This window comes from Neomonachus schauinslandi, chromosome 4, assembly GCF_002201575.2.
Source record: "Neomonachus schauinslandi chromosome 4, ASM220157v2, whole genome shotgun sequence".
NCBI lineage: Eukaryota > Metazoa > Chordata > Mammalia > Carnivora > Phocidae > Neomonachus > Neomonachus schauinslandi.
In genome coordinates, this window is record NC_058406.1 from 152855532 (window position 1) to 152880453 (window position 24922).

Genomic DNA, 24922 nt, shown 5'->3' on the forward strand with positions numbered 1-24922 from the left:
ATGAGCTGGTGGAATATAAGGGTCCAGAAGTGGTGAGGACACTGGGGAGAGAGGGCCAAAGTCACCCCTCTGCAGAGAGCTGGGTTTATAAAGAATCACATGCTGCTCTTGGGATTGGTTTCAGGATGACACAGTAAGAACAGGAAGCGTTCAGGGTGAAGAGAATTTTTCTGAGGGAATTATTAACCAAATGATCTAAATGATCATTGGACCTGCTTGTTCTCAGTGTTAAGAACAATACCTCATTTATTGGGGGTGCAGTAGGTTCTGGGCCCCCTGCAAGTGCTTCATGGGCGCTGTGCTGTTCCCCCTCACACTGCCGGTTCTAAGAGTAGAGGCTGTAGGAGCCGGATTTCGTTCCAGGAGAGTTTCCACTGAGTCAGCTTCTGGAGCTACTTTCCTAGAAAATGCAGAAAATGGGTCTTTAAACTCTTCTCTGAACCTCTTGTCATAAAGGAAATTGATCTATCTGAGATGCCCAGGCTTTCTGAGTGGTAGATTGGGAGTCAAATGGGAAACCTTTCCCTCTGGGGCCCTTGTTGGCAGGCTCACTTAAATGCATATTACAGTTTTCTCCACGGCCCATGCAATAGGCTGAGTGTATTCCTTTGATGGTGAGATTTGGGTGGTGTCTCAAGGTCTGACTGCTGAGCTGAAATCCTCAGTGCAGACATGCATGCTGATGGTGATAACGTTTCACTTCCATCAAGCACCGTGTTGGGCCCTATACTAAATATATTACTCCTTACAACAACTCTAGGGCAGGGTTGTTTTTCTTAGTTTTGCAGAAGAATAAACTGAGGCTCTAAAAGGCTAAGAAACTTGCCAGACAACACATAGCTGTCAAATGGTCAGTTCTTCAATGGCAAGCTGAGATCTGTCTGATTTCCAAATCAGGAACAGAGTCTGAAAGTTGTTGATTCTCTTAAAACTAAATCCACTTGGATAGTTGACCAAGGAGCAGGTCACATATGGCGAAGTGCGAGCTTCAGAGTGAGGCAAAGCAGTTTCCAATCTAGCTCAGCCATGAATCAGCTGGATGAACCTGGGGACCTGATTTTACTTCCCTGCACTCAGTTTTCTCATTTGCAAAGTGGCGATGGTCACACCTACCTTCAAGGCTGCTGGGAAGATTAAAGACAAGGTCTCGGAAGCACCAAAACAAATTACATGCTTGGCAAAGGGTAGCCACACTTCTTGATTTTCCTTTTTCTCCATCTATGGAGTACTTTTTAAAGTGCATTTTCAGGAGGCACTATGGTTTAATGAAAACAGTTAGGGACCTGCTTAGGCCCTGGCTCTATCAAGAGCTACCTCTGTGATTTCAGGCTCACCTCTCTGGGCCCCAGTTTACCAATCTATAAAGCAAGGGAGAATGATCTCTGAAGACCCGTTTAATAAGGAGTCACGAGGTTAGTTCTGACAAATCGAGACTTTGTTTTCCTCAAACTAGTTTCTGGGGAAAGAAAATATGATGAGGGTCTTCTTTTCCTGCCTTACCTCCTCTCTCCTCCATCCTTCCCAGCCTCCCTTGCCAAAGAATGGCTAAGGGAACCCGCACCCAGCCTGGAGTCTGCCCTTGTGCCCCGCTCCTTGTTGATGGCATCTTTGTTTCTTACCCCCCCACCCCACTCCCTGGCAGCATCTTGGTGAACATGGACGACAACATCATTGAGCACTACTCGAATGAGGACACCTTCATTCTCAACATGGAGAGCATGGTGGAAGGCTTCAAGATCACACTCATGGAAATCTGAGCCCTGCTCTCGGCCTCCCCTCGGCAGGGGCCCTGGGTGCCTTCCTTCCCAGTAGAGACAGAGACCCCGGCCTGGAACCCAGGCACCCACCTCCCCCACCTCACAACCACTGTTACAGACTGTGCTGGGAGCCGGGTGAGACACGGAGCCCATTCCTTACCAGTGTGTTTGGCCCATCCACTGACTCCTACTGGAGCCGAAGCCTGAGCCCCTCAGGAAGGTGTGCTGGGCTGGTCAGACACTTATTTATTGTCCACCTGGTTCTGGAGCCCGGGGTACCAGGCCCGCTAGGACGCTGCAGGACACTGCTGGCCCCAGATGAGACCGTCCAGAGCCCTCCCCTTCCAAGGGAAACACAGCCAATCCGCTCGCTCCGAGGAGCCTGAGCACGTCTGGGTCCTTCTGCTTCACCTCCGCCTCTCCTGAGTGGCTGGACCGAACGGGCTCTGCCGCTGCGGTAGTCTGCGGGGGCCAGAGGTGGACGCCGCTTCCTGGTCAGAAAGCTGCAGGTCGCCCCGGGGAAGGCCATCTTGCTAAGCACCTCCCGGGGTTTCCAGCGAGTGGCCCCCGGGCCTTGTACAGGAAGACGTTCCGCTCCGCTGTAATTAGTAACCCAGAAGGTATGCCTGGCTTTCCTGTACATAGTGTTTATAATATGGCAATAATATATTTTACCTGTAGTACGTGGGCATGTTTACTGCCGCTGGCCTTGGGGAGACACGGAGCCAGGACTCCGCCTCTGTGCTGTGCAGGAGGCGCCCCGGGTAGGGAAGTGGCCTCCGGGGCGCCGGGAAGGACGCTCGGGGGGGGGGGCGCGCCCGCCCCGTGGGCCGCGGCACTTGTCTCGCGCTGATGCCCGGCCTGGCCGTGCGAGCCGCCTGGGCCGTGGCGGAGGTCAGAGTGCCGCGGGGAGCTTGGCGGAGAGCCTGCGGGGCGCTCTGCTGGGGCCCGCTGCAGAACTCCTTGGTGATCGTGAGGGCCTGGCCCCTGTGGAGTGCCTCACGGTTTACAAGTGCATCCTTCGTCTCAAGTGGCTCCCCTAGAAGCCGACCGCAGCCCTGCGAGCCGTGCCCGCAGCTTAGCTCCGGATCCACAGGCCGGCGCTGCTTCCCGCGGCCGCCTCTGCTCCGGGCTGCCGGGTGGGGGTGCCGAGGGCTGGGGGAGCGCCCCCAGAGCGCTCTGGCTCTTCTGCAGGCAGCCTCCCGAGGAGGACTGGGAGGGAGAAGGTCCCGTCCTCCCGCACATGCCTTGGGAGACCAAGAGGAGAAAAAACGCTTCCCTAAACCATCACGGAATGATGAGGCGTCCTGGGCTGCTGTCCTCTTTGAAGGGACAGGTAGGTGGTCTTGGGCTTTGCATTCACCCTCGTGGGCTGAAGCACCAGCCTTTTGGTAGCCAGACGTGTCCTCCACCCAAGGTCCTGCACTGGGACAGGTTCTATGTATGGGCCTCGATTTGTTTGCGAAGCACTTTGATATCTTACCTGGGGGGCTCTCTCTCCAAGGCCTCCCTGCCTCCCACCCCGTCTGGCCCTGAGGCCCAGAGCAGGACGGAAGGGCTGTTTTCAGCCCAGCTGTCTCTCCTTGAGGCTGCAGAGGATTTGAATGGGATGGAGAGCAGGGGCCGCACCTAGGGAGATGCGGGGTGGTGGTGAGGGGGCATCTTTCTGTGTGTCTTCTGGACACCTTACCCCTTCCCGTGGTGCCAAAGGTTTGCATCCTGGATTCAGTTCTGCTCCAGCCTGTTCCCTCCTCCCCCACTGTGACTGCCATGCCCTGGACCAGCAGCTTGGGAACCCTCCTGGGTACTGACACGGCTGTGTTCTATGATGGACACATTCAGTGTTGGAAATAGGTGATGTACTATGCACTACCCGTGCTCCTTGCCTCAGGGGTGGGCTCAAACATGATTGGCAGACGAAATGGCAAATACTATTGGGCTGGGGCATAGACTCCAGAGCTGGGAAAAGGTAAAATTTTGGGCAGTCTGACACAGGTTACGCTACCCTTCTTTCTCTAGGCTCTGTGGGAAAATGTTTGCCTGTCCCGCCCTAGGCCGAGAGTGACTCAGAGATGCTTTGCATTTGTTTCCGGCCCTTGAGCAACCACTGGGGTGACCCTTACCCACCAGAACCAAGACTGAGGCCAGTGCCACTGAAGGGTGGTGCAGAGCATCACCTGCCATCTGATCTGCCCCCCCCACCTGTCCCCTCAGCATTCTCAGAGTGCCCGTGGCTTAGCGTGGATGTGTCCTCCACCGTGAACATCAGCAGAGCTTCAATGAGCACAATTTTCTGAGCAGAAACACTCTAGAAAGATAGGAAAAACTGCCTCCTCTTTTGTCCCTCAAATTAATCACACTCAAATAAATATGCTTTTTAAAAAAATCCATGTAAGATGAGGGAGATGTAAAACAAGTATTTTTCATATATATACACCCAAGTTGCTTAGACTTAACAGGTGTTTGGAAATTGGGACCAACAGAAAAATGCAGTCAGATGTCATCTTGGACTTGGATCCTAAAAGACTAAGCCCAGAAACTTAGGAAGCGTGAAATGAATCAAACATTTATTTTCCTTCTTATTTAAAATTAGGAAAGTGCAACAGAAACAGAGGGTTTGTGCCAAATTCTGTGAACGGCCCTTTCTTAAAAACAAGCAAGGGAGATTGATAGATGGACAATTTGCTCTCGTGTTTTTTTTAAAAAAAGGCAAATGTAACTTAATAGTTTTGTAAATGGGAGAGGGGGAATCTATAAACTATAAATACAGTTATTTTATTTTTTGTACATTTTTAAGAAGAAAAAAATAAATATTCATAATGTCAGAGTAAATGACAGTGTCTGGTGCTTTCTGTGAGGTGGGTATTGGGGCTTTTCGCCTTGCCGGAAGGAAGCTTCAGTGTGGCCTTGGGAAGATTCTAGGCTCCCCCTGGGCACCTTCGGGTCCTAGGCTTCAACACAGCAGGCGTGTCCTCTTCCTGTGGACTGGTTGTGTTCCGCCCAAGGTTACACGAGAAGAGACCTAAAGAAATCAAGAGGCCTTCGGTGTGACAGTGATGGGCCACCAGGGTGGTTATTCTTGGCCAACTCAGGGCAGGGAGTAGGTTCTGTCCACATGCTTTTACCTTCCTCACTCCCAATTCACTCACCCCCACTTGAGTTATCACAAGAACATTCTGGCTCTTTAGTTCATCTGTACCAGCCTCTACAGACACTGAAACCACATGGCTAAAACTCCAATCATATCATGACAGGCTCTTGCCCCACTGCCTCCCCACTGAGCCACCCTGCTCTTCAGCCACCATCCACCAGAGAGCCTCTCCGCTCCAACAAGCAGCATCTCACACTGTCTGTCCATGTCCACAGCTTTCGAATCTTGGCTAAAAATTTGCCTCGAGAAAGTCTTCTCTGACAACTTCAACCCCGATGGTACCCCCAGTGGCACCCCCAGCAGCTTCTATGCCTGGACCAGGGCAGGGAAGAGGAGGAGGCTGGGCGAGGAGCTGATAGAGGAGGATTCCGGAGGGATCATGGGATTAGCAATGGGCCACAAGGCCTTTTTGCCATGATCCATGTTCCACAGCCTTCATGGGCAGTCGAGTGGACCTACAGGCCTGAGTAGGTCCTGCAGAGGATGCAGCCGGTCTCCACATCTGCCCTGAGGTAGTCCCTCCCTTGGCCCGTGGCAGCCAAGGCACTTCTGTTCAGTGAACTCGGCTGGCCATGTGTGCCACACTACCCCCCACCTCCCGGTGCGGGACTCAGGTCAGGTAGATGAGGATGACCAGTTGTCAGAGCCACAGGGTCCAGCCCTGGCTCTTGCCTTCCATTCTCTGTGCTAATTCAGTTCACTTACTGTGGTCCAGGCATTGTGCCCCAGGCTGGGGACAAAGAGGCAGTGATGTAAGTGCAAAGTGAAGGTGGCCTGGCATCATGAGCACAATAATAAGGGCTCACCCTGGGAGAGCCAGGGCTCTGTCATCACCCCAGTTCTAAGGCACACAACCCCTCCTACCCTTAACCCTTCTAGTACGACGTGAGAAATCACCAATGGGAATCTCACTTTGGGAAGGCCACCTGCTCGAGTGTCTGAGCCCATATATCTGAGGGTCAATGGGAATGGGGGAGGGGATGGTCACTGTGTCAGTTCAGGTTCTCCCCTAGAAGCAGAAGCCAAGATAGGATTAGACATTCAAGAGATTTATTGGGGGAATTCATGTGAATGATAAGGGGGAAATGAGCAGGGGGAGACAGGGAGAGCATGTGGACTAACCCCTCCGAAAGGAAGGAAGGAAGGAAGCTTGGGCAGGAGGAGCCTCACACTGCCTCAGCCAGGCCCCGCAGAGAGTCCTGGAGCGAAGGTCACCTGCAGAAGAATCCCATGTGGGGCAAGAATGGCTCAATTCTAATACCCCCACCACGTGCAGTCACTGACTGGGAGCAGCCCGAGAGAGCGTGGTCTCGGAGTAAATGCTGAGGTGGCCCCAAAGATTGCACTGGAGCTTTTCAATCAGCTAGCTGTGCTTCCAGCAGCAGGGTCTCAAAAGGGAAGATCTGAAGAGCCCCTTTTAGTGACCACGGCCAACCCCTTCTAAAAGGTCTCCAATAGAAATTCACTGGGGCTCTACTCTTAAAAGTGAACATTCCCTGAATGGGTTTTCTGGTCTACCACCTTAGGCTGTTACACCTTTTGTCCTCAGGGTCCTTCATCCCTATACTTTTCTGAGCTCTGCTAAAGGGGTGCATGGGTTAATTTTGGAGACTGGAATTCTAGGAAACACAGTGGGTGAGGGGGCTCTGATCAGCCAGAAGCAGCAAAAAAGAAGGGGATATTGAAAGGGCACTAAAGGCAAACGTTACCAGCTTGTTTCCTGTGTAGCAAATACCTCTCATGTACCACTCAGGAAAGAACTTGATTTCTGCTCTGCTGTAGACAGAGATGTAGATTACTTGGTGATTGTATTCAGGATGCTAGACAAAACTTACCAGCTGAACTGTGAGCTTGGTCTCCTACTTCTTTGCTAATAACTCCTACCCACCCCCCAACATACACACACCTCCAAGACTATAGCACTTGGTATTGTGCTGGGTCACCATTGAACACTCTGCGAGCACAGTAAAGTGGTTAAATACTGGTATTGGAAAGATACATTTTCTGAGTCTGTCCATCTGTCTGTCTACATGTGTATGATGTACTGGTAGCAGCTGTGAGTATCTAATAAGGGTCGGCAGGCTGAGCTGCCCAGAATTTTGAAGTATTTTGACCATCCCTTCTGGAGAACTCTTAAAATGCCATCTATTTCCTGGAATAGTGCTGAGAAAAGAAGCCATGAAATAAGCCTCTCTAAGGCCCTTACCCCCTCTGAGGTGCCCTAGGGGCTTAGCTCCACGCTGTGGAATCTTCTCCGAATGACCATTGTTTGTAAGCCCAGGGATGTCTGGGACCATGCATGGCACATTCGCATCCATTGCAGCAAATATCCAGGACCTATCTAAGTCATGGTCAGCGTTCAAGCATAGAGAACCCTGTTTGAAATGAATATACCATCGGTTATACCCTTGGCCTGAACATCTTTCCACTATGCAACAACCTTTCTATTTAGGTGGATTTAGCTGATATTCTGCTGCCTCGGAAAATACAAGTCTCAATGTTCTTGTTTCTTCAGCCACCTCAAAAAACAAAATTTTTCTTTTTTTTTTTTTAAAGATTTTATTTATTTGACAGAGAGAGATAGCGAGAGCAGGAACACAAGCAGGGGGAGCGGGAGAGGGAGAAGCAGGCTTCCCGCTGAGCAGGGAGCCCGATGTGGGGCTCGATCCCAGGACCCCGGGATCATGATCTGAGCCGAAGGCAGATGCTTAACGACTGAGCCACCCAGGTACCCCAAAAAACAAAATTTCAACAGAGTGCTGGGCATACCCAAGCCAAGAGAGGCATGTGTGAAGTATCTCCATTTCTTCCAAAGACAGTTCTCATGATCTCTCTACCTTGACTTAGGGGAACACTCAGATTCCTCTGATTCCACCAGTGTGCCCCCTCCATGCCTGCACTAGGCTGTGAGGGGATCCAGGTGGGTTGGGTATTAAGACAATGCCCTGAAAATAGGAGCCTCAGTGTGGGAAATTTGCTAGAAATTGCCAGGTTGGCCTCCAACAGGTGTGGGAATGCAGGCTCCCGATCATGGGGGCAGCTGCCGGCCACCTCACCAGCGGTGCCATGAACGACAGCGTGGTGTTCACGTTCAGTGCTTGTGAGTAGCCATTGCTGGTCCATAGGGACAAACTGTGACGTAAAGACAGAACCCCCGCAGGCCAACTCACTTCCTACAGGAGGTCTGGTTGGCCCACAAGTCACCAACTATAGCTGACCCTCAGTCCCTTTTTCCTAGATTAATGGAATTCTGTGCTGGAGGTAGGGCCAATGACAACAACAAAAAACAACAACAAAAAACCAAGCCTCATCTGAATTTGCTTTGAGGGTGTGGAGTCTGCATCATGTCATGTTTTCTATTGACTCTTCTCCAGACGGAGAGGGTGAGACAGGGGAAGAGGATGTTAGTTTGTCACTGAAGAGGAAGTCGCCTTCCATTGCACCTAATGTTTGGATTAGAGTTTGCAGCTCCAGTTGTGAGGAAGGAGGCGAGGGCAGAAGAAAGTGAAGGCCGAGAAGTACATGAGTGGAGAGAAGCAAGAAAGCCCATGCGCAGACCAAGGATGCTTTCGGACAGGGCTTTGGGCTCAGCACCTGCCACCCCCCCGCCCCCCGCCCCAGCTCCTGTGTCTTTAGGGCAGAAGCCACACCTGGCGGCGGGGGGAGGGGGGCAGTATAGGCACCTGGACCCTCAGGCAGATTCAGCTGGGGCAGCAGTTTAGGCCAAGGACCCTCATGTCCCAAACAATCACATGAAACAATCAATGTGCTTGAATGCCAAGCTCGAGCGACATGAAGTCATGATATGGGGGCCACTCCATATGATGGGATCTGTAAATATATGCACTTGATCCTTGAACAGCATGGGTTTGAACTACACGGGTGCACTTAGCGCAGATTTTTTTCAATAAATACAGGACAGTACTGTATCTGTATTTTCTCTTCCTTGTGACTTTCTTAATAACATTTTCTTGTCTCTGGCTTACTTTATTGTAAGAATAGTGTATAATACATATAACATACAAAATAGACATTAATCGACTGTTTATGTTATCAGTAAGGCTTCTGGTCAACAGTAGGCTATTGGGAGTTAAATTCTGTGGATTTTTGACTGCACAGGGTGTCTGCACCCCAAACCCTCTCATTGTTCAAGGGTCAATTGTATATTATTAAATCCATTTGTGGAAAGGGTCCCCTGGGACATACAGAAGGGATGGAACAGCACCCTCAGCACCCCTTCCCCACCCTAAGCAAGAGTATGACTCTGTATCCTCCTTCAAGTCATAAGCCACTTTATTCCAGTCCCTTGAACATCACAGACTGGCTTGATTTCAGACAGAACAGACTCCACTTCCAGAGGTCCCGCATCACAGCAATGACAATGAACAGCCCATCAAAGGAATGACCTAAACCTTTAGTCATTCAGCCTTCTGAGTGCTGCAGAGTCCCTTGGCCAAATTTAAGTGCATTGGATTAGACATACAAAGCCCTTTCTGGAAAGGAGTAGAAGGAAAAAACAACCATCAAGAAAATACAGACAGGGTCAATGGCAGGCCAGGACAAGACTATTTGCATACATCCCAGGCATGTCAGCATTCATTAGCCAGGCGTCTGGCTCTGTTTTCTCTCCTAAACATCTGGAGCCCCTCTTCCTTGCTCCTCACTCCAGCTCTCAGTTCTAGGGAACTGGGTGAGTCTGGCTCAACAAGATGTCCTGACCGAGGGTAGAGCTTAGGCGGGCTTGCCCAAACATTAACTGACTCCCCTTCTAAGGGGAACTGAAAGGGGGAATTAGGTCTTCAGTCCAGAGCAGTGGGATGCACCTCCTGAACATCACTCACTGTGCCCTCCGCCTCTTAGTTTAATTCCCTAGTTTTCAAACCCAGATCTTACCACTTGGTCCAGAGAAGGAATTTGGCAAGTCTCAGGATAGACCCACTGTGAGGAATGGACACTCAGAGGAAGATGAAGATGATTTTACCATGTCTAGGTCTCCTAATTTCATCCTGCAACGTTAGTTCATTTTGGTCAACCATACAAATTCAGATTTTTGCTACCAGTTAAAAGGGACTCAAGTAATACAGAAGAATCTGGAGTTAGAATGGGCTCAGCATCATCTTCCTCATAGTTATGTTTGTCTTTCTGTGGGTCATGGTCTACAGAAAGTAGTTTGGCTGCAGATAAACCCACTCGGGACCTCTCTGCCTCCTCCCGGAGCAGATCCTCCCCATCTATGTCCTTGAGTGTTTGGACTTCCCCAGGCCTACTACTTGTGAAAATATGACTGACTTACTTGTGATCAGCAATTTTTACTCTTAACTTGCAATTCCAATTAGTGTGTGTGAGGTCACCAGACCAAAGAGTGACTCAAATTTGCACTGTCACTTTTGAAAACAGAAATTGGCATTCAAAGAACATGATGATGCAAAATACTTTTGGATTCCCCACAGTGGGCCCTGGAAAGCACAGACGCCCTTGGCCATGCCTTCTTCACAATGAGTCAGCTCACTGCCCAATCTCGGACTCTTTGAAGGGCCACCAGGGGCATGAAAAGGTCAACATTGCAGATACAGCTCCCTAACCATAATGTGGATCAAACCAAAGGGAAGTCTCAAGAATTTGTATGTGTGTGTGTGTGTGTGTGTTTCGGGTCGACAGAATATTAATCTACTCAGAAAAACACCGTACCTCCAATCTAATACCATCGAGCCGCTGGTGCTCCAATGGACATGTCCCACTTAAACCTGCCCTACTTCTGTTCTGCAGGCACTACCACTCTGGAAATGCATTCAAAATTAAGGTTGCGCCCTAGTCATGGTGACTTTGTACTTCTCTGGAATATATAAAATATACCTGTTGATTGGTGCATTTGTGCAAAGACAGATATGACTTTAAAACAAGACATAGACATTCATTATAGTTGGCTTACTTCACATTAAGCTACTAAAAACAGTCTTCTATAATAAGATTGTATTAGTGCTCACTAAACATGCATTTCATTTAAACAAGGCAAAACACTTAATTTGGTCTGCAATACCCAATATTTTATATACAGCACTCTTTTTTTTTAATCACAATAGGCAACAAGATGGGTCTGGTTTTGTTATATAAGTTACCATTTGTGTTTAATTTCCAAAGAAACTCAGCTTAGCTCAAGTAGTGTAAACGTGTGAAGAAACAGCTGAGCCATCTTTTCCTCTTCTCTATGAATTTACCTTGAAATGTTCACAGCTTAGACACTACAGCCCGCTGGGGAAGAGGGGGGAGTGGAGCCCTCCAGGCGCTTTCACAGCCTGGCCCCACAGGGTCCCTTGTCCTTGGGAAGCCGGCACCAGGCGCCATCACCCCGGGGGCTGCCCGTGTGGCTCCAGACCCAGCTGGGGAGTTTTGTTTTTCAAACAGGCCCCTGGAAGCTGGCCACAGAATCCCGGGACTGGCTTGCTTTCCCTTCTCTTGCCTCCCCGAGTCTTCGGTTTGAGAACAGAGACATTGGAATCAGAAGAAAACCAACAGTAAGAACGATGGAAACTCAAGGAACAAGGAACACCACAAAGTCTGCATGACAGCGCGTCCATGCTCTCCACAAGCGCATTGGGGCTCTGGGCATCCCCCGGACAAAGGAAGCCGAAGGCGTCACGGAGGAAGGTGCGTCTGACCGCACGGGGGCGGGGGGGGGGGGGGGGCGCGGCCCCCCCAAAATTGAGCGGGGAAAAAAAAAAAAAAAAAAAAAAAATTTGTTAAAACGAAAAGGTGGAAAGGGGACGCAAGCAGCTCTACGATCCGTGGGGCGCGGGGCTCAGAACTGGCCCGCGCTGCTGGGGTCACACTGCAGGAGGCGCACTATGGACGGGTCGCTCTTGGCCCCTCGGATGAACTCCTCCAGGGACAGTTTTCCTAGAAAGCAAGAGGACAGGTGAGAGGGGGCTGGTGGCAGCTGCAGGGATGTGCACTCGTCCCCCCACACCCCCCCACCCCGTCCCCCACCCCACCCCAGGAGGGGGTGGGCAGTTCTCACTGGGTGTTTGTACAACAGATAGCTGGCCTTTGCCTTTTTAAGAGAGCAGGCTGCACTCCTGGCGCACCAAGGCCGTCACGGGGTTCCCGGTGTCCCCAGAGCCTTCTGGCCTCCTTGGGGTAGCCTTAGCTTTGCTGCAAGAGTCCCTCTCTCTCCCTGCATGTGAGCAGAGGGGCCCGCACAGATATCTGGGGGGAGGACAACATGTGAGGGGCTGCCCCTCCATGCAAAGTAAGGAGAAGAAAGGGGTGTGTGCACGAGGCAGAGGGGAGTCCTCGGGTCCCCGGGGTCAATCAGAACAGGCTGGAGGAGGGAGACATGACCCCCTGGGATCCCACTTTTATCCGTGTGTCCCTTTCCTTCCTGAGTAAGCTGGAATATGTATTGATTTCTCTTCTGGAAGGTCAGTCCGTCATATAGTTGGGGAGGGCAAAGCTTCTCCTCCTTCCTGGTGCTTCCAGAAAGTCCCATCCTTGGGGGGGAGCAGCTGGGCCTGCTCTAGATAGAAGCTCCCAGAGAGGACTTGCCCCCTTGGCCCTCCAAGGATGTCCCTGCCCGCCAGGCTCCCTGCTGCTGTGGGGCTTGTCTGCAGGCCCTCGGGCTCTCACACTAGGTTCCTCCCTCCCACAAACTCCATCCTCGACCTCAGTGATTGCTCCCTTATTTCTCAACTGATTCCAAACCCAGACAGGAGGGGCGCCACCCACTGAAGCCCTCATCACCCACCACTGGGAGACATCAACAAATATGTCTTCCCCTTCACCACAACCCCCTCCCCCAGCACCGAGTTCTTATTTGACCAAATCTACTTTAGCTACAAGAAGGAGAAAGGTGGGCTTTTATCTATTTATTTTTAACACAGAGCAGGCCACGTCTAGGCTTTGTGTCCTGGCCATTTCTCGAGAGCTGTGGCCTGCTCGTGCAGTGGTTGAAACGGTGATGACTTCTTAGGTCTGAAAGGCTGGCTCCAGGGAGGGAGGGAGGATGGAAGTGGCCACTTGAACACTTGGGGGTCTCCCCAAGGTGAGCGCTGGGAACCTCGGCCTGCAGCAGCGGGGCAAGCCCTGCATTCTTCCTCGGTGGCTGGGTCTCTTGGGTCAGCTCCCCTGTGTGCGTCTGAGTAGACTCCAGGGCCCAGACTTTTCAAGTCCACAGCCAGAGGCTAGAGGCAAAGGGCTTCCACCAAGAGGAATCTAATGGCGGGAGCCTCTCAGTGAGGTCTTTGCTCCAGGTGGGGGTACCGGGCTCTGCCTGGGCTCCCAAAGCAAAGCACCGCAAGCACCAGATCTCGGGGACTGTCTCCTCTGACCGCGCCCAGGCTTCGAGCACCTCCCCCTCCCCGGTACAGCTCCCACCCCGGCCCCCCCTCCCTTTTCCGCATCGAGGAAAGCACAGGGCTTTCAGCCGCCGGATGTGCAGCAGGACTGCTAGCGATCGGGGCTCTGTGACGCCCTCGTAGCGAGCCCCTAACCCCTTGCCTGTGACCCGCGCACCGCGAGGGTTTCGGCTGCTCACCCTGCAGCCCTCCTCTATGCAGGGGCGGGGCGGGAGCAGGACGCAAAGCCACCTGTGCTCCCCTGGAGCGCCAGCAGACCTGCCGCTTTAGATCGGCAAGCTCAGGAACTATTAAACGACCCCAGGTGTTTAGTCTTCCAAAACAAGCTCTTCGCTGTGAATTACGGTGCGTTAGGGGAGATGGGATGCAATAGCACATTTGCGCAGGAAGCAAACAGGTCGGCCTGCACCCCGGAAAGCTGGAGTCTGCGGCAGCCAGTGCCCCGGAGGGGCATGGGGGTAGAAAGAGAGGCTCCCTGTGCTACCTACAAAGCCTCCCGTCGTTCTGTCCACCGGTGCTATTTGGGGTAGAGGAAAGCATTTGCGCATCGCTGACAGGATTTGCCGCGGACCCGCGGCGGAACAGGGGAGCTGGTAATAACAGGAAGGGCTGCAGAAGACTGGGTTTCCTCCGCAGCAGGCTCAGAGCTCAGCACTTCAAATTCAGGTGTCACATCTAAATAGGACTGCCACATCGGGGACATAAAATACGGGATGCCCAGTTAACACTGAATTTCAAATAAACGATAATTTTTTTTTCATATAAGTGTGTCCCAAATATTGCATAGGACACACTTCTCTAAAGAACACCATTTGTTCTTTATCCAAAATTCAAAGTCGTTTGGGCCTCCTATATTCCATCTGGCAACCCAACATCTAAAATCCACTAATCTTGGGCGCCTGGGTGGCTCAATTGGTTAAGCGACTGCCTTTGGCTCAGGTCATGATCCTGGAGTCCCGGGATCGAGTCCCCCATCGGGCTCCCTGTTCAGCGGGGAGTCTGCTTCTCCCTCTGACCCTCTCTCCTCTCATGCTCTCTCTCACTCTCTCTCTCAAATAAATAAATAAAATCATTAAAAAAAAAAGAATAAAATCCACTAATCTTGAGTTTGAAATCCAGCCTTCCTTTTCACTTGGGATTGTTTTGAATCCTCTTGTTGGGTTTGAATTGTTTTGAATCCTCTTGTTGAATTCCTCCGGGTGGAAAGTGCTGGCCACCTGGCTCCCCTCCTCCCCTGGCCCACACAGGCTGGGGAAGACCACGTGGCTCCAGGAAACCCCGACACCTTAGGGCATGCGCAGAAGAGCCCAACCGCACCCCGTGGGCAGGCTGGGGTGAAAGCCACCAGATCTGGGTGGCATTACACCAAGTCCCGCTCTGCTTTCTGATTAGCTGGCCTGCAGGTATCCAGCCTCCTGTGACCTAGGCCTGGCCCACCTGGGTCCCTCTCTGTCCTGCACTGCCAGCGAGCATATGAGATGAGCCCCTTTCACAAAGAGCTGTGAGCCGGGTCCTTGCGACTAATATCTTGTCCTTGAGTGGCATCTGCCTGCCCGGGTGGCCCCTGTCCCTCCAGCAGTCCCCACTCTGAGCAAAGCCAAGTGCCACGGCCTCCTACCATCTCTGTTGGTGTCCATCTGGCGGAAGATCTTTTCTGTCCTTTTCTCCGGGGTTGACTCATCTTCAGGCATTTTCATTACAGAGGAAACCATCTTATAGATCGCCTAGGGACAGAAATGATGTGATAGTAAGACAGAAACAGAATAGCCTTATTAGTAAAGCTCCCAGAGCAGAGGGGCGAAGGGGGTGTCCCCCATGAACACAGGGAGCTAGTCCGATCCCTGCTGATGTGCTGTAGAAAACCAGTGTGTAGGGACTAGCTCCAGCAGTGAGAAGCTGGCAGGAAGACGGGCTCACCCCTGTGTCTCAGACTGTCATGCGCATACGAATTCCCTGGGGAGCTGGTGAAAATGCAAAATCTGATGGGGGGGGGGTCATGGGACCTGGGATTCTGCATTTCTAACAAGCTCCTGTGTAGAGCTGTGGTTGCTGCCCGGAGAACACCACTTCTAGTAGCAGGGCTGTGGATGACATCCCTCAGGCCAGAAAGACGGGTCAGTGTCTCTATCTGGTCCCTCAAGGATAATAAACATCTGATGGTCTGCAAGTGTCTGCCCACGCCTTCTCCCAGGCAGACATCACTAATTCATCCTGATGCCCCCCCCCCACCTCCCATATGTGGCAGTCGCCTCACATGGCTTCCCGGCAAGCTCCCGGGCATCCCCAAGATGGAAGCAATCTGCCATCCAAGCTTTGCATTAAATAATTATGCAACTCGAGGCTTGAGGTAAATTGGGTACATCTGAAATCTGATGAGCAACAACAGATGTTCTACTGAGTTTTGTAAGCGGTACTGAAACAGTCTCCCCCACCACCTTGGACCCCCTGTGCTACTCAGTAAAGGCCTGGAAGCCCTGTTGTCTAATGTAGTTTCAATTTGGAAATAATGTAAAGTCATTGTTCTCATTCCCAGACCATCAGGTGTTTAATATCCTTGAGGGACCAGGTAGAGAACCAGCCCGTCTTTCATCAGATTTTGCTCATCGGATTCACTCTGGGACCTTTAATCCTGGGAAGGAGTTTTAGAAAAAGGAGATTTTGCCAGCAGGTGGGCAGAAAAAATCTGGAAAGTTCTGGAGCTCCAGATGCCATGGGATAGTCGGAAGGAGGGGTGAAAGGAAGACAGCTGAGGGAAGGTAGCCTCCAAATGGGAAATGTGGGAGGGAAAAAATGGATATTAAAGGCTCAACTTATTTGCTTTACAGTCTTATTTAGGATCAACCCTGCCTCAAGTCCCTAACATATTCTGGAGAAAGGGGGGTAAATATTCTTACCCCAGTCAGTAAAATAGGAATGAAAAACTGACTCACCCCGTGTTCTGAACCTTAGGGATCATAGGGATCCTTCAGGCCAGGCTCCCTGGGTCTGTCTGAAACCCACCCAAAGCCCTTGCTGAACTCCAGCGTGGCCTCCATAGTGATTCTGCCTGGGAGAAAGGTCAAGCTCAGGGTTACGGCCCTGTCCCGGATTACGGGTGTCACTGGGATAAGGCTGGTCCATAGTCCGCTTCCCCAGCAAACGTTCACGGAAGTATGCAGGCAGCGGGCAAGCCATGCTCTGTCTTCTTCCTGGTCCCCTCCAGCTCAGGTCTATGGGGCCGTCTGTGCTGGGTTTGGAGTGCCACATGCCACGCCTCTGGGGACACTGGGCTCCTGGAGGGAACCAGGAAAGCCCATCAGGATAGAGTTCTTTTTACAAATGGGAAAACAGGTGCTGAGATTTCCTGGGCCCGGTAAATCGTAATGGCAGCAGAGAGCAGGAGTCCTTCCAGAACAGGGGTATCTTGAGATCTAGCACCTTCTCCTCAGGTTTTTTTGCTCCCACACGGAAGCTCTCTGTGTAACTCGACCCAGTTAAAAGGGAATCGGTGGCACCAACTAATGAACACACACGCACCTCACACGGATTTCAATCTTACACAATCTATTGTGTGAATTCATAAGCCAAGGAATCTTAGAACAAGAAGAACAAGAAGACAGTATTTGGAGATCAGCATCCCACTAGATCGCACAAGGACAACCTCTTTAAAGGTGCAAGAGCTGACACATTTCGGGGTTTGTAGAGGTGATATGGGAGAGGCATTTGCGGGTCAACGATGAGCTTACTTTTCGCCGGAAGTCTTACGAACGCTTCGTCATTGCACATCCTCAAACTTCTTCGGGGTGGACTCCTTCCCTGAGTCTGTTCTGCTCTCAGTAAGTTCATCTCACTTGGTAATTCCAGGTGCCACCTGCTGTGTGTCTATTACTGACCAATGGGGGCAGCTCCCAACTCAGATGCTTCACAAAGGCTGTCAAGAGCCCCACAACCTGAGCATCACCCACCTTGGTTTCCTGGACCAGCAGCTTTATTTACACTCTTCTCTCATCTGAGTGCTCACCTACCCCTCTCCGCTCTCCTTGGGATCCTACCCATTGGTTAAGGGCAAGTTGAAATGTTACCCCTCCTCCAGGAAGTCTTCCAGGGTCTTCCTTCCTTCTGCTATGTGTAATTTCCCTTCTGATGTGCTAGCAAATGGCTCTGTTCTAAACCTCTCTTGGATCATTTCATCCCATTCACTCCAATTGTAGTTACCCAGAACACTCTCCTCTTATACAGGAGGGTGGCAGTCCGATCTGGCTATTCATCAAACCCCTGACAGTTCCTAACACAGGGTCTTGCACAGACTTGGGCTCCCTAAGTTTGGAGGATTCATTCAGGAATAACTAACCTCCCCCCCGCATCACCTTCTCTCAGGCTCTTCCTCCTCTCTCAACTTTCTTCTGTTCCATTTCTCATTATAAAGTTCCCCTTTATCCTTTGTTGCTTTTCTCACCTTCCCCTTCTCTTTTCTTTTTCTCCTTTCTTCATATAATTAAACATATTCATTGAAACTCCTTAAAGATTGTGTTGGAAAGGAAAGGTTTCCTCTGCCCTTCAAAATCCTTCTAGATGGACAGGAGACAAACTAATGGAAGAAAGTCAAATTTAATTTCATATGTACAGGGAATCCACAAAGACATGGAAGTTCCAAAGTAGGCAAAATGAGGCCTTTATGTCCTTCTGACTCAAGGAGAAGGGGTAGGGGTGTGAGAGTTCCAAGGGAAAGAGCGCAATTCACAGGAAGATGAAAAAGGGGAAATGTTTGGTAAGCAAATGTCTGCTGGGCCACTGGGAAACAATGGGACATGGAGGACTTGGGTCAAACAGGCCTTGCCAGGTTCTTCCCTGTCTACCGTAACTTGTTCATACCATAATGTTGTTCTCTGCGGTGATGGTTCTTTTCCTGGATCCTCTACCTAAATTCTTTTTAGGCAGTTGTGGGAGAGGTAAAGAGCTGTTCCTCAATCTGCTGGGTTTCAACGGCTTTTTAAGTCAAAATAATCTTCATGCCAAAGTGGCCCATCATGGGGCAGCCTGCCCTTGGCCCCCACAATTCTTCGATCTGTCAAAAGCTATGGGCTCTCCCCTTAGGAACCGGGCACACATGCTCGTGGATCCGCACTCAGGGTCACGAACAGCTTCAGGAGCCCATCCACAGACCCCAGGTAAGGAAAGTCCCTGATCTCAGCTTATCCCCTCCCTATTGCTCGCGCATTCATCCCTTCCCTCAGTCATTCCCCAGCTATTTACCCACCGGCTATTCCGTGCCGGGCCCATCTGCCCCAGCCTTGCCCTCACGGGTTTCCTGTCAAGGGAAAGGTAACAGGGGAGCCTTCCTTGCCACGAGGATTGGGGCAGGCCTCCCTGAGGAGTGAGGACAGTGAAGAGATGAAGGAAGCGGAGAGCTCCCAGAGGAAGAGGACAGAGGGAAAGACGTGTGTAGACACCGGGTACGAGGAATGGCAAGGAGGCGGAGAGCGTGACGGGGGGGGGACTGCACTACAAGATGTGGCTCTGGAGCAGGTCAGGACAGACCCCTGGGCCTCAAAGAGCACGGGAAGGTATCTGTAGTTCTCCAATAAGCCACAAAAAGATAGAAGTGACAGGAAATTCGATGTCTACTCCCCAAACCCACCTCTACTCCCTTACTTACAGGCAGTGGTATTCAGAGAATTAAAAAACTGTCATTCATAATTTACTCATCAGTTATTTATTGAGTGTCTACTATGTTCTAGGTCATTGTCAAAATGACCGATATGGTCTTTCTTATTGTATATCTCCCAATCCTCTGGCAAAGGGCTTGGGAGACACTGTATTGGTGACCAAAAGCACCCCATTTCGTACAAGCACCATTTAGATGGGTACAGTGATTCCAGTGATGCCTTAATAACCCTTGTGGAAGCCTTCACCTCCTCCACCTCTGGCTCCCATGATGGCAAGGAACTCTCAGCCTCTAAGATTTGGGGCTCATGAAACTCTCCTTCTTGGAATTCTGAAGGGAAGTCAACGGTGTGATAGTCCAGAGATTATTCCCTTAATACTCTTGGTTGAACAAATGAATGAAAGACCAGGCAAACAGATGAATTTGTGTTAGAAAATGAGGCCCCCACATTCAACAGAAGGTCTTTAAGAGATTTAGCCTTTAGCTCTTGGGCCAAAGAAGTGGAGTTGGGACAAATAAAGATGGGCTAATATAAAAATCAAAATCCTAACCAAAACAACAAAGAAAGTCAGGATGCCCTTATGTGAGTATATTTTCAAACAGGACTTCTGGAATGGGGCAAAGGCACAATGTCTGAGTGTATTGTAGGGTTGAGGAGGAAGTGAGGGCCCGCATTCCAGACAGCTCTTTCATAACTCTAGACTAGATTTTTTTTAAAATGTGCATCAACTCACAGACAGGGATTAGTGGATTATTCACAGCACCAGGTCTATGACGTGTGTGACACCAGAGCAGTGAGCAAAGAGCTGAGGTGACAAATCCCAATGGTCCCAAGATGAGTAAGTAGATGGCAGCCTGGCAAAACCACATTTGGGAAACTGTCTGTCCCTTTGTCCCCTTCCCACGGCATCAACAACCCAGAGCCGATTGCACTAGAACTTCAGAATCTAGGGCTCCCCAGCACGGGGAGAGAAAAGACGCAAGGCCAGACAGCAATCTGAAACAAATCATGTCTTTTATTAGCTCTAGGTCCCCCCCCCCAAATTTAATGGGATTAAACCATGAAGAGGCCAGGCTACTTCCCTTCTTATTTTTAGCAACGTCAATGAGAGGCCTGGCAGGGACATCCTGTTTTTAATTAAACTTGAAGAGCCTCATTCTTGAATTGGGTAAACACAGCTAGAGGACACCCAAGCGCCCAGCTCTGGCTCAGCCCTTACGTAGGCTTGGGATGGTGCCTGCCCTGTGGTCAGGGCTCTCACCAGCTTCTTCATGGCCTATATTTTTCTTTCTTTTTCCCTCTGAATGAACCACCTCTTGGGATGCTGGAAAAGAAGGAGTCACGTCTGCACTGATAAAAGTTGTAGACTTAGCGGAGGGCAGGCACAGTTCCAAGAGTTAAAGCTTGACCTTCTCTCTGAAGGAAACCAGACTGCCTTCTTTCACCAGAAGATGGAGGGTCTTCTGACAGGACATCCAAGGCCCCATGACAACCAACCAAAGGCACAAGAAGTTAAGCAGTACAGGGTTGCGTTTAGATTCTAGATAAAGAACAGCACACCGCGTAGAAGGATATAGCCTATCAGGAAATGAGGGTGGAGAGAGGCCATGAGGATCTTGGAAACACTTTTGAAATAGGATCGATGTCTGTGTTTCTGGAATGGTCTAAGTAGTTTCTTGTTTAGAGCTTAGAAGAATACATGAAGTCAGGAACTTCCCCAATGTTCTACCCAGGTGCTGTAGGTACTTTTACGGGAGGGGCGAGGACAACAGGAGAAGGCGCTGTCCCTTTTCAACCAAAGCAGCTCCATTCTTATATTAGGTTTCATGTGAGACCTTACCTGAAAAAAGTAAACTCATCATTGTCCTCCCCAAACTTATGTATGTGTGTGTGAATACACTACCATCCAGCCTGTTGGCAAGTCCGACATCTTTGGCGCCGCTCGGCCATCTAGCTCGGTATCTAGCAGTCAGCCGACCCATTAACTCTGCCTCCTTACTATTTTCTGGAATCTGTCCTTCCTCCTGCCACTGTCTTCTGTCAAGTCAATGGTGGTACTCATCATTTTTAGATAAGCACAGTTAATGTTTTTTTTTTCAATCTTACACAAAGTGAAGTGCAAAAGCAGCTTCAAATAGCCCCATCCAAAGAGCCCTTTTATCATTGGCCTGAACAGACATTCCAGAGCTGTTGTATTATAGGCCTTCACCTGTGGGGGGTGGGGGGGGGTAGGGACGAGTTTGATTTTGGAGTGCCGACTTTGAAGTATCAGTGTGACAGCTCAGTGGAGATGTCACTAAGAGTAGGACGTAACAGGGACGCCCAGCTGGCTCGGTTGGTGGAAGGTGCAGCCTTGATCTCGGGGTTGTGAGTTCCAGCCCCCTAGTGGGTGTAGAGATTACTTAAAAATAAAATCTTAAAAAAAAAAAAAAGTTGGACATCACAGAGGTGGAGATCTGGAAGTTATCGGTTGTTCCCTCCATAAAGTGGGGCTACCAAGGTTGTCATGAGGGCTCCGCGAGATGATGCGTGTGCACTGGGTTGAACGGTGTCCCGCAAAACTTCATGTGCACCCAGAGGCTGGCGGAGGTGTGAAGAAGGCGAGGTGACCTTATTTGGAAAGAGGGTCTTTGCAGATGTGATCAGGTTAAAATAAGATCATACTGGATTAGGACAGGCCCTAACCAATCCAGTGACTGGAGTTCATATAAGAAGAAGGAATTCTGGACACAGACTCACGGGGAGAGCGTCACGTGATGATGGAGGCGTAGGCCGGAGTGACGGACGCAGCTGTGAGCCAAGGAACACGGAGGGCTGCATCACCACCAACGCTGGGAGAGAGGCATGGAACAGATTACCTTCCCTCCCCACCCCCAGGAGTCTCCAGAAGGAACCAACCTTGTCCACACCTGGATTTTGGACTTCTGGCCTCCAGAACTGAGACAGAATACATTTCTGTTGTGCTAGGCTTCCCAGTTTATGATAATTTGTTACGGCAGACCTAGGACTCGGGTACAGCGTGGAAAGCCCTCAGCACTAGGCCTAGCCCATCGCAAGCACTGAGGGGAGGAGCCTTCTGGAGGAAACACGGGCTGTCGCTGGGACTCTGCTTCGGGAGTATCCATGGTATCCATGGTCGGGGAGCAGAAGAAGGAAGAGGAATCCACGAAGGCCACCGGGAGGGAACGGCCAGAGGGGGGCGCCTCACTCATGTTGCCAGATGGCATACTCGATGCTAAGAGTTAAACTCTTGTCATAAGATTAATCCCCTAATAAGAAAGGGATAAACCAAACACAACCTTGAGCACGAAGATTAGTTCTTTGAGAAAGTCACTAGCTTAAGCAATTGCTTTAGAGCTTCCTCCAGGAAAGAAATCTAAGTTGCATTTCAGCGTCACATCTGTGGTCCACATTCAAAACTGAGAATTAGGCAAGGGTGTGGAGCTGAATTCCCGGGGACCATATCAAAATGGACTAGAAGCTCTTGTTCCATCCCCCACTCCCCACCCCCACCATGGAATCAAAAGAGCACAGTGTTTCAGGTCTCCAAGAAACATATTAAAATTGATACAGTATCTATGACATCAATTTAGAAAGATGATCGGGAGAAAAAATGCAAGTGCCAGTCAGGAAGTGGCTCTGAAAGAATGTGAAGAAGTTTTCCTGGTCCTCACTTTGGTCCTGAGGGGCACAGACACTCACAAGTTGGCTGGTGATCTTGCAACCAGCTGGGCCTAATCTGTGCATCTGTTTGGTGCTCCTGGAGGGCAAACGTTTGCCTGGCCCCCACCATCACCTCCTTCCTCCTTACCCAGCTGCTGTATAGTTTTGCATGCCCTTCATCACATGAGGGAATGAGAAAAAAAATTTTCCAATACTGCTAAAAAGAAACAGAGATGAAATCTTCTGTGATGAGCCACCAGGATATTCCCAGTCACCTCCTTCCCTCAGGTTCCACTCATTCAAAAGGCATGAAAAGATAGATTAAGGGTGTCCTGATGTTCACCCTGCCTTCATTTAAAATGCCAATTAACCCTGAATCCCAACAAGGAGGGAGAGTCTAATTCCAAGACAGTAATTATTTGAACACCAATATTTTCGAAGCGATCATTAACATACAAGTAATAAATAGGCTAATTAGAAAATTTCCAACCTAGTTTTCAAAGTAAGTTTCCTGAGGACTGTTCTGGGTAACATTACGTCGGCCTGTGTATACCCTCTCGGAAAGTCTCTAACCTGAACTTGAGAACCAACCCAGCCAGGTCCTCCCCAAAGAGTCCCAATGCATGAAGCTTGCCTGTGGGCTCAGGGCAATAGTTCGGGCTTGGGAGATTCCTGGTGCCAACCACATTCTCTCCTGGAAAGCTGATCATTCTTTTATCAGAGTCCTGTGAGCATCAGAGTAGCCCAGAAGTTTTAGTTATTCCCAGATGGGCTGGTATTTGATAGGAAAGGTAACAGGTGAAGAAGGTAGGAACTCCTAAAGTCATCTGTTCCAGAATATCTGTGAGTTCCACCAATTGAGAGTTTCATTGGGTTACCTCCCTCCTCTCTGTGAACATAAATTTTGTTGACTAGGTAAATTTAACTTAAAACTTAATAGAAGATTCTATTACCTTGTCCTTTGGGAAACGACCTCCCTTTATTTAGCAGGAAAACCTCTTGTCCTCGCTCTGGAAACTGTGATAGAATAATGGTAGCCAACATTTATTGAGTCCCTAACATCCCAGGGAGCATCCAAGCCCTCGTGACCACATCAGCAATGCCCCTTCCCGCCTGCTCAGCCCTTTCCTCAGACCCTGGGCTGGGCTGGGTGTGGGCGTGCAGACCTGCCTCCAGCTGGGCTCACAGGTTGCTGCATGGGGCAGGAAGGCTTTTCCCTGCTCTTGTGGCCCCCACCTGGGAGGAGAGGATCTGCTGTAACATGAGGAAAGGTTAGAGCTGTTATCTGTCTGGCTTACAACTCCTGATAGGCAGTTTTGATGCTAATAAAATACTGGGCCTAAACCATGTTCCTTAATTTGTCACTTAAAAAAAACCAAACACGTGAACGTAAAAATGTTCATTTAAGACTCTAAAAATAAATCTGCATATGGTTTTATTTGTTCATCCAGATGTTGATAGAGCACAAAATTATTTTTTTTTAAAAAGAACATAACTGCATTTTGGCCTATGTCGTAGACTGAATAACAGTCCCCCCAAAGATATGCATGTTGTTACCCCCGGAACCTGTGAATATCTTACCTTACATACTAAAAGGGACTTTGCAGATGGGATTAAGCTAAGGATCTTGCGATCGGGAAAGGTTGTCCTAACGGGCTGGTCCCAATGTTATCACAGGGGTCTTTCTGAGTGGAAGTGAGAAGCAAAGTGAGATACCCAGAGAAATGCTGGTGTGAGAAGGACTCAGTCAATCTACTATTGCTGACTTTGGACATGGAGGAAGGGGGCCACAAGCCAAGGAATGCGTCCAGAAACCAGGAAAGGCAAGGAAAGAGATTTTCCCCTAAAGCCTCCAGAAGGAATGCAACCTGTGGACACCTTGATTTTAGTCCAGTAGAACTGATTTCAGACCTCTGACCTGGAGAACTGTTAAGATAATAACTTTGTGTTGTTTTAAGCAACTAATTTTACGGTAATCTGTTACATCAGCAAGAGGGAACTCCCAGGGTGTCATTAGCGTCTGCAACAGAAACCAAAGCTTGTCACTGTAAACAATATTCTGCGGATATCAATGCTACACTACACTTGCTAAGAAACAATGTCAGGGAAAGAAAAACTAGAAAATTTGTGGATTACTACACTCCATTGTCGAGCCTAATTATGAACTTGTTTGGGCCCTGACCAGTTTTTAGTGTCTGTTGGTGAACACCAGGAATTTGCATTTTATTAAATTTTATTAAATTGCTTGCATTTCTGGTGTCTTGGAGGAGCAGAAGTTTAGCCAGGAATTTATATGTTGGTGCTTGTCATCAAGCTGCAGGTTTTACTCACTTTAACAAATAGAACCGTCATTTG

The 24922-nt window shown here is 49.8% G+C and overlaps 2 protein-coding genes across 4 annotated transcripts in view; one reads left to right on the plus strand and one right to left on the minus strand.

The window, feature by feature from the left end:
- Nucleotides 1-4583, plus strand: part of GRHL2 (grainyhead like transcription factor 2) — a 150909-nt gene extending 146326 nt beyond the window's left edge. For all 3 annotated transcript variants that reach the window (XM_021688703.2, XM_021688704.2, XM_021688705.2), the window contains exon 16: nt 1643-4583. In XM_021688703.2, the coding sequence (XP_021544378.1) occupies nt 1643-1757 (115 nt within the window). In that variant the 3' untranslated portion in view covers nt 1758-4583. The remainder of the gene's footprint in view (nt 1-1642) is intronic.
- A 7082-nt stretch (nt 4584-11665) lies between these two features.
- NCALD (neurocalcin delta) overlaps nt 11666-24922 on the minus strand; it is a 64285-nt gene continuing 51028 nt past the window's right edge. The window contains exons 4-5 of the mRNA XM_044914269.1: nt 14878-14983; nt 11666-11802 (exon numbers count right to left, since the gene is read on the minus strand). Coding sequence (XP_044770204.1) covers nt 11705-11802; nt 14878-14983 — 204 coding nt within the window. The 3' untranslated portion in view covers nt 11666-11704. The remainder of the gene's footprint in view (nt 11803-14877; nt 14984-24922) is intronic.